General features: G+C 49.1%; 1 protein-coding gene across 1 annotated transcript; it reads left to right on the forward strand.

The window, feature by feature from the left end:
• Positions 1–6,474: 6,474 nt before the first annotated feature.
• Positions 6,475–7,209, forward strand: LOC129149590 (BOS complex subunit TMEM147-like). Its single transcript, XM_054718376.1, is given in 2 exon segments — positions 6,475–6,606; positions 6,609–7,209. Coding segments are annotated over 2 exon segments (603 nt in total). The 5' UTR covers positions 6,475–6,533; the 3' UTR covers positions 7,139–7,209.
• Positions 7,210–9,844: the final 2,635 nt, after the last annotated feature.

The raw sequence follows: 9,844 nt of genomic DNA on the forward strand, positions 1-9,844 counted from the left end.
GTTACTTCTGTGTCTGGAAGGGTGTCAGTTCCCCAGGAAAGGTATTGTGATGTGGGCAGGGCTAGGGCAATGCCTGGACACGTGTTTTTGTGGCCACGCTGCTGCTCTTCCCACAATCGTGGGAGTGGGTAGAACTGGTGTTCTGTCCCTGGAAGGGATCAGGGAATGGGCGCCCACCTGTGAGCTTAAGGCTGATGCACTTCCCACATGTCAAGCTTCCATGGAGCAGCTTTACTGTACCCAGGTCTGTGTCACATCTAAGCCCAGGACAGCTGCGGGGATTCTGAAGTGTCTTTTCCCACACCCGAGACCAGGTGGAGGGGTGGTGCAGGCTGGGGGATCAGCGGTGACATCCCTTTCTGCTAAAAAAAACAACCCTGGAAATGTAACAATGGAAAGGCCATTTCTGGAAGCCAAGTCCTGCTCCACCTCTGCTTGTCTTTGGAGGATGTAAGAGTGGGAAGAGACGAGGGGGAAAGGGTGGCCTCCCCACACCCAGCTGCTTCCATGGGTAAGTATTGGCTCTGGGGGCTCTGCACCCCACACTGTCCCGGGAACTTGGAATAACACAGCAGGGAGGGAGCCTGCAGAATGCCTTTTCCCAGGGAGCTGCCTTCCTTGGGGAGAAAGGATCCCAGAATCCCAGAACGGAACACAGCAAGCCAGGCAGGTGGGTGAAGGGATTCCAGAAAAAACACAGGAAGTAGCTGTCAGCAGGTCAAAGCCACAGAGTCCAGGAAGGACTGGATGTGGAGGGTGAACACGTGTGGTCACAGGAGGACCCCAGGGACTGGCATCACTGGGTCAGGCTGACATGGGGCCAAGGAGGGAGAAGCAGGATGGACAGTGACACATGAAGGGCTCTGCTTTGACTGGCTAATGGGCTCCTTCCTGTGCTGTCTACTTATCTCTGGAGTCTGCCTGCTCACCGTCACCTGCAGGCTGCCTCTTCCTGCTGAGACACTGGGCCCCTGTGCCCTCATGGCCCCTGACGTCACCCTGCTAGGGTGGACACCTCTGTACCCAGTGCGCTTGCTCCCCTCCAGCTTCCTGCACGCCCCCCTTCTCCTGCCTCCACACAGCCCGTGCTAGTGGGGCCTGGGAGTGCAGGGGAGTTTGCACCTAGACACAGCTCTCTGCTGATGCAGCCAAGACTCGTGGGATGAATTTTTATGGGATCTTCTGAGGTGTAAGTGACTGTTTAATGAATGAAATAGATGGGACTGATGAGCACTGAGGTCATAAGCTTTTATTACATATCTCATTGAGACACGGGGTAAGTGTGTGAAGGAATGCATTTTCATTTCTGCTACTTATTTGCATGACGTGGGAATTGTTATAATGAGTAGGAATTTATGTTTCATACAAATATCAAAATCAAAGTGTAAATACCAGAAGAAAATTTAGATTAACTTTGGTTTTTGGGTAGGGAAAGACTTTCCTAAGCTTTCCAAATAAGACCATCTTAAGCCTAATGGAATAATTGTAATCAATAACATGATCCTGGCCAGTGGCTCAGGTGTTTGGAGCATCATTCTGTATATTAAAAGGTTGTGGGTTCAATTCTCTGTGTGGGCACATCCTAGGTCAGTGATGGGCAACCTTTTGAGCTTGGTGTGTCAAACCTCGCCAAAAATCTGAGCATAACTCAGGTAGTGTGTCACTTTGAGAAAAAAAAAACATTATTTCGTGATATTTATAGTTTAAATAACATAAATGTATAATTGTTAGATATAATTGTATTTAATAAACCAAAAACTAAATATTTAACTTACCTGCTTAGTGACTTCTTTGTTCATCCGACAGTCAGTTTCTTTTGTTGGTCTTGATATTATTTATCTTGTGTGGGGTGCCGTGAACTAAGATAAGTGAGGGAGAGGGGGGATTCTTTAACTAACCTGCCTATTAGTGACTTTTTTGTTGCTGAACTTCATTGGCTAAATCTTCAATTGAAGGTTGGTATTTTGTACACTTCAGGCCCAAGCAAGCGCTACTAACTTCATCTGTCAATATGTTTCTTTTGTTGGTTTTGATATTATTTAATGCTGAGAATAAGGCCTCACAAAAGTATGTAGAGGGAAAAATTGTGAGTAAAGCCATTGCTATATTTTTCAGGGTGCTAAAAGTATCTGGTAGTCAGTTCCAGGCACTCCAAATTTCCTGTTCGTAGTGGCACTCCTTTTGATTCTCCAAGTGGCACCTTTCCAGATTCTCAAGCTTTGACCTCAAGTCGACAAACACCTGAGCCCAGATACTGTCTTTAAATTCTGCAAGTTGCATCTCCAAATCATCAATTTGCATCCATTGGAAACCATTTAATTCCAAACTACTGTAGACTACTACATCAGGATACTTAATTATTCTCATGGTCTGTTCTAGACTTCTAAATTGACTGAATCTATCACTAAACTGGTCAAGTAACGAGACTAAAACATGCTGGTACTTCATATGCACGAGTTCCATTTCATTTTGTACAGCTGCACTGGCCTTCTCAAAATACTTTGTTACTCAAGGAAAATACTTTTAAGTTTTAGTTTCTACATCTCGCTTGAAAATTTTAACTTTACTTTCAAAAGCTTTTATGTATCCAAACATAACGTCAATGCTTTTGCCAAAACCTTGTAACTTTAAGTTCAGTTCATTAATATGAACAGAGAGATCTGTAAAAAACATCAGGGTGTTGACCCACTTATCATCATTAAGCTGAGGAAAGTTTCCCAGATCCTTACCGTCAAGAAATACCTTAATTTCTTCAAAGCACTCCACAAAGTGCTCAAGAACTTTGCCTTGGCTCAGCCATCTTACATTATTATACATCAGCAGTCCACTGCAGGTGGAATCAACCTCCAGTAAAAGTGCCGAAAATTCTCGCTTGTGAAGGGGGCGAGCAGCTATTAAATTAACTATTTTTGTAACAACTGATATTAAGTCGTTTAAGTCGGTGAATCCTGCTTGGGCACATAAAGCCTCCTGATGGATAATACAATGAAAAGGCACAACTGAATGTCCAATAGCTTCTGTAAACAATTTGACAAATCCGAATTTTTTCCCCACCATATTTGGTGCCCCATCTGTCGTCACTGACACAACTTTAGAGACATCAATGCTTAGGTCATGAAATGTTTGTATAACAACCTTACATATTTTGCTTCCTTATTCACTTGTTGACACTGATACTAACTTTATCAACTCTTCTCTCATTGTGAGACCATCAGAATATCGACCAATAATGGCCAACTGAGCATGTGATGTGACATCAGTAGTTTCATCAAGAGAGACTGAAAAATATTTACACTTCCTTATGTCTCTCTTTAACTGATGTTGTACATTTGTGTTCAGTCTCATTATTCGGTTGGTCTTTTATGATATTTCTACTGAGTGGTAACTCAGATATTCTCTTAATAATTGCATCTTTATTCTGCATATCGTGAAATAGAACTGGTGCACATCTTAGGAGAGTTTCTTTAATAAATTCTCCCTCACTGGGCACTTTTCCATGCTGAGCTATAGAGTGAGCAATGCTCAAACTTGCAGATGTTAAATTTGTAGAGCCTTTCATAAATTTAAGGATGGAATTAGATTGGCTCTTATAAATGTGTAGCTGCCTGGAAATATATTCCTTCCTTTCATCCTCACTTTTTTCCAAGAGCTGGGAATGATTAGTTTCAAAATGTCTATTTATATTCTACGTTCTGCTTACTACCGTTTCAGTACATAGAATGCAAAATGATCTGCCATTTTTTTTCTATAAAGCCATATATCTCGGTCCATGTCTCTTGAAAGGGTCGGCCACTGCTACTACCACTTCCTTTACTTAACCTTAGTTTTTTTATTTTTTGGGTTCTCCATCAGGGGGGCAGTGACAGAAGATAGAATTATAGATAGCTTGTTAGGCCTGCAGGCAATTAGGGGTTAACTAGCCTAACTAACCACAAAATGGTGCATATAACTGTCTTTTAGGAAAGGGCAGGGCTAATAAGCAGAAATAGGGGTTAATAAGGATGCACAACAGTAGTAGTGGTGAAATGGAGTCTGCACTATGGAGCAAGATGATGTTCCTTATGTGAATTAAAATGGCTGCCGCTATTTCTAATGGCAGGAAACGGCACCCATAGCACGCCACAAACCCTCACCTCTCCAGCCTCCCCCTCACTTATCTCAGTAATGAAGGATTAGAAATCCATGACACCCCAGAACAGTAGATAATGGTTGCTGTGGTTAACTGTTATTTGGTTACTGGTAATGGCAGGGCCCCCAGAGATGCGCCCCCTGCTGCGTTCCGCTGCTCCTTGCTCTGCCGGCGGAAGTGAGGGCAAAGATCCTGGCTTAACCAGAAGTCCCAGAACTAGACGCTCTGTGCCTGACTTCTGTTGTTTTGGCCTACAGACCTCCGGCACAGAGTGTCTAACAGGGGAGGATGAAACATTTGCGACTAGAGTCTTGGATGCAAATGTTTCATCCTCAGGAGCAGCAAATGTTTCATCCTCAGTGGCCGCGTGTCATCAGAAATGGCTACGCGTGTCAGTGCTGACACGTGTGTCATAGGTTCGCCATCACTGTCCTAGGTGGTGGGTTTGACTCCCAGTCAGGCCCTTTGGGAGGCAACCAATTCCTGTTTCTCTGTCACATCGATGTTTCTCTCTCTCTCTCTCTTCTCTCTCTCTCTCTCTCTCTCTCTCTCTCTGCCCTCTCTCTTCCTCTCTTTCTAAAAATTACTAAGAACAACTTCTCAGATGACACTTTCAAAAATAAGCAATTACATGGTTTGAGTCATTACCTTATTCCAGTCACTGTTCTAAATACTAAACATGAATAACCTCATTTTAACTTGGGGGTCAACAGAGGTGGGGCACAGACCCTCCCCCTCCCCCCAACTTTGCAGGGGCCTGAACCCTAGCCCCTTCTGAGGGAGGTCTCCTGCCCCCATGGCTGCTTCACTTCCCATGCCCAGCTCAAATTGGGACCCAGGTAACAGACAGAGTTTTAGCCGACAGTAGCTGCTCTCTCACTGCAACAAGGTTTGTTTGAGATGTCTTGTACCCATGGTCTGGGGAAGTGGGTTTTTGATATCTAAATTCAGCCTAGCACCAGGAATGCTCAGAATTATTAATATAATAATAATTATATTATTATTATTAAGGCAAATAATCCTTTCCACTAATATTTACAGGGTAAAATAATATTGTTGTTAGAGTATTAAATTTGACAGTAAAATAGTAGTCAAGTTCTCAGACTAATTTAAATTGGCTAATTGAAATAAGCGAATATTCTAGAAAAATTAATGGTACTAGACGAAAAGCTGTTTCTAAAGTGTTAACTAAAATTTTTATTGGTAGTTCATCTCATGGTAAAATTTTGTAACATGTAATGAACCTAAATCAGTCATATTTTAGTGCAAAAAATTAAAATTTAAAAGCTATCAAGACTACATTATAAAATTTCCAAAAGCCTTCTAATAGTTAAATCAAAAAAGGGGGGATAGTAGAAGAATATCATGTAAGGAAAAATATCCTGTAAGTAAATTACATCTAGAAAATTTTTACTTTAGAAAATTAACTTTCATTTGTAATGCTAACTGCAAGACACCCATAAAAAACACACATGGTGTCAAAACAAGCCAAAGGAAAATTGTTAGGGCAAAAAATGAAAAAGGATCCCAAGTCAAATTTATAGAAAAGATTCCTTTATTAACTTTTGGTCGAGAATATATTTGTAGATTTTCAGTAAACAACTCCAAAACCATGTGGATTCCTGCAACAGAGAGGAATTGACACGACTGCTCCAGCCATGAAGACAGAAGAGAAACAGTCCAGAGATGGAAGACGCTGACGATGCCTTGCCATACTAGCAGTCAGCAGCTGTGCGTCCCTGCAGGTTGCCCAGGACCAAACCAGAGAGGGTCGGACCTGCATTACCACCATTTGGCCACCATCCAGAACTGAAATATCATTGTTGACATGTACACATAAGGAACAGTTGGACATTGAAATTGGGACTCAAAAGAACTGTTGGCCCAGAAAGAAACTCACTACAGACTGATTAATTTACCTCTCAGCATAACCATTATTACTTGTCTCATTTTTGGTTCTTATAAGTGAATTTCTAGTATCACATGATATCACTCATCTAGGGGAACTAATGAAGAACATAAACTGGTGAACAAAAACAGACCTGGAGACAGGGAAGCATCAATCAGACTGTCAAACCTCAGAGGGAAGGTAGGGGAGAGTGGGAGTAAGGGGGGAGAGATCAATCAAAGGACTTGTATGCATGCATATAACCCTAACCAGTGGTCACAGACAACAGGGAGGTGGAGGCATGCATGGGGAGGGGTTTGGGATGGGAAGAGGGGGTGAGGACAAATATGTGATACCTTAATCAATAAAGAAATTAAAATGTGCTACCATTTAAAAAAAGGAGAGAAAAGGAAAAAAAGGCTCCCAGAAGGCCGCGCGGGCCGCGGCGGAGGCCGGGGCGCCCAGCGCGGGCAGGACGAGGGGGAGACCTGCGCTGCGGCGGGCGGGGGCGGCGCCATGACCTTGTTCCACTTCGGGAACTGCTTCGCGCTGGCCTACTTCCCCTACTTCATCACCTACAAGTGCAGCGGCCTATGTTGTTCCTGGCCACTTTCTTTCCCACCTGGGAAGGCGGCATCTATGACTTCATTGGGGAGTTCATGAAGGCCAGCGTGGATGTGGCAGACCTAGTAGGCCTAAACCTTGTCATGTCTCGGAATGCCGGCAAAGGGGAGTACAAGATTATGGTTGCTGCCCTGGGCTGGGCCACTGCAGAGCTCATTATGTCCCGTTGCATCCCCCTCTGGGTTGGAGCCCGGGGCATTGAATTTGACTGGAAATACATCCAGATGAGCATTGATTCCAACATCAGCCTGGTCCATTACATCTGTGCGTCTGCCCAGGTGTGGATGATAACACGCTACGACCTGTACCACACTTTCCGGCCAGCTGTCCTCCTGCTGATGTTCCTCAGCGTCTATAAGGCCTTTGTCATGGAGACCTTCGTCCACCTTTGTTCCTTGGGCAGCTGGACAGCACTTCTGGCCCGAGCAGTAGTGACAGGGCTGCTGGCCCTCAGCACCCTGGCCTTGTATGTCGCCGTTGTCAACGTGCACTCCTAGGCTTGAGTCCCAGGCATTCACGTACTTTTTCCTTGTCTCCAGGTTTTAGTGAATTAAACAGTATTTGGGGAGTTGTTTCCGCCTACATTTCTCTCTGGAGCTGTCTACCAATACCACTCTAACCTGTGTCCCCGAGGCCCTTGTTCTGGCTTTGGAGCCAGGTAGACAACCTGGCTCTGATTTGTCCTATGTTCCTGTAGCCGTTCCTCAGCTCTTTGTTTTCCCAGAGTAGACTGAAGGGGCTTAAAGTATATAATATTTGAGCAGTGGCAAATTAGAAAACGGGTGATAGAGGGGAGCTAGAATCCAAAGTTCTTGGGGACTTCTCACAACCTTAACCTGGCCTTCTACCATATGGGCCCTTACCTCACTGGTTACCTCCGAGACCCCTGTTCCTAATCTCCTTTGATCCGCCCTTTATATGGCAGCCAGGGGGATCTATCCAAAACCCAGTCTTACTAATTCATCCTCCTCACAACCATCTAGAGCTCCCCTTTGCACACCGAACTGTTGGGGCAGACTTCTGTGATTCTGAGTTCCTCACTTCTATGCTCCTCTGATAAAATCTTGGTCTGAGTCTTCTTAGGGTGGAGTTCAGAGACAGCTGCAGCCAAGCAGAGCATTTGAGCCCCTAAATTTGGATGTTGTCCTGGATGCCACCCTCCCCATACCAACCTTTCCTTGATCCGGTGGGGTTAGCTCCCTGCCCTATTTCTGACCCCTCCCTGAGGGATGTCAGAAGCAGAGCTTTGTGAGACCATGTGTCCCAGGATCCGGGTGAGCCCTCGTGCACCTAGGCCCGGGTGAGCCCAAGTGGCCCTGGGTCTGGGAGAGGCCAAGCATCCCTGGGTCCGGGTGAGACCATGTGTCCCTGGATCCGGGTGAGGCATCGTGCACCTAGGCCCGGGTGAGCCCAAGTGGCCCTGGGTCGGGGAGAGGCCAAGCGTCCCTGGGTCCGGGTGAGACCATGTGTCCCTGGATCCGGGTGAGGCCTCGTTCACCTAGGCCCGGGTGAGCCCAAGTGGCCCTGGGTCTGGGAGAGGCCAAGCATCCCTGGGTCCGGGTGAGACCATGTGTCCCAGGATCCGGGTGAGGCCTCGTGCACCTAGGCCCGGGTGAGCCCAAGTGGCCCTGGGTCTGGGAGAGGCCAAGCATCCCTGGGTCCGGGTGAGACCATGCGTCCCTGGATCTGGGTGAGGCCTCGTGCACCTAGGCCCGGGTGAGCCCAAGTGGCCCTGGGTCTGGGAGTGGCCAAACGTTCCTGGGTCTGGGTGAGACCATGTGTCCCTGGATCCGGGTGAGGCCTCGTGCACCTAGGCCCGGGTGAGCCCAAGTGGCCCTGGGTCTGGGAGAGGCCAAGCGTCCCTGGGTCCGGGTGAGACCATGTGTCCCTGGATCCGGGTGAGGCCTCGTGCACCTAGACCCGGGTGAGCCCAAGTGGCCCTGGGTCTGGGAGAGGCCAAGCTTCCCTGGGTCCGGGTGAGACCATGTGTCCCTGGATCCGGGTGAGGCCTCGTGCACCTAGGCCCGGGTGAGCCCAAGTGGCCCTGGGTCTGGGAGAGGCCAAGCGTCCCTGGGTCCGGGTGAGACCATGCGTCCCTGGATCTGGGTGAGGCCTCGTGCACCTAGGCCCGGGTGAGCCCAAGTGGCCCTGGGTCTGGGAGTGGCCAAACGTTCCTGGGTCTGGGTGAGACCATGTGTCCCTGGATCCGGGTGAGGCCTCGTGCACCTAGGCCCGGGTGAGCCCAAGTGGCCCTGGAATTGGGAGAGGACAAGCGTCCCTGGGTCCGGGTGAGACCATGTGTCCCTGGATCCGGGTGAGGCCTCGTGCACCTAGGCCCGGGTGAGCCCAAGTGGCCCTGGGTCTGGGAGAGGCCAAGCATCCCTGGGTCCGGGTGAGACCATGTGTCCCAGGATCCGGGTGAGGCCTCGTGCACCTAGGCCCGGGTGAGCCCAAGTGGCCCTGGGTCTGGGAGAGGCCAAGCCTCCCTGGGTCCGGGTGAGACCATGCGTCCCTGGATCTGGGTGAGGCCTCGTGCACCTAGGCCCGGGTGAGCCCAAGTGGCCCTGGGTCTGGGAGTGGCCAAACGTTCCTGGGTCTGGGTGAGACCATGTGTCCCTGGATCCGGGTGAGGCCTCGTGCACCTAGGCCCGGGTGAGCCCAAGTGGCCCTGGGTCTGGGAGAGGCCAAGCGTCCCTGGGTCCGGGTGAGACCATGTGTCCCTGGATCCGGGTGAGGCCTCGTTCACCTAGGCCCGGGTGAGCCCAAGTGGCCCTGGGTCTGGGAGAGGCCAAGCATCCCTGGGTCCGGGTGAGACCATGTGTCCCAGGATCCGGGTGAGGCCTCGTGCACCTAGGCCCGGGTGAGCCCAAGTGGCCCTGGGTCTGGGAGAGGCCAAGCGTCCCTGGGTCCGGGTGAGACCATGCGTCCCTGGATCTGGGTGAGGCCTCGTGCACCTAGGCCCGGGTGAGCCCAAGTGGCCCTGGGTCTGGGAGTGGCCAAACGTTCCTGGGTCTGGGTGAGACCATGTGTCCCTGGATCCGGGTGAGGCCTCGTGCACCTAGGCCCGGGTGAGCCCAAGTGGCCCTGGGTCTGGGAGAGGCCAAGCGTCCCTGGGTCCGGGTGAGACCATGTGTCCCTGGATCCGGGTGAGGCCTCGTGCACCTAGACCCGGGTGAGCCCAAGTGGCCCTGGGTCGGGGAGAG

This window comes from Eptesicus fuscus, chromosome 1 (genome assembly GCF_027574615.1).
Source record: "Eptesicus fuscus isolate TK198812 chromosome 1, DD_ASM_mEF_20220401, whole genome shotgun sequence".
NCBI lineage: Eukaryota > Metazoa > Chordata > Mammalia > Chiroptera > Vespertilionidae > Eptesicus > Eptesicus fuscus.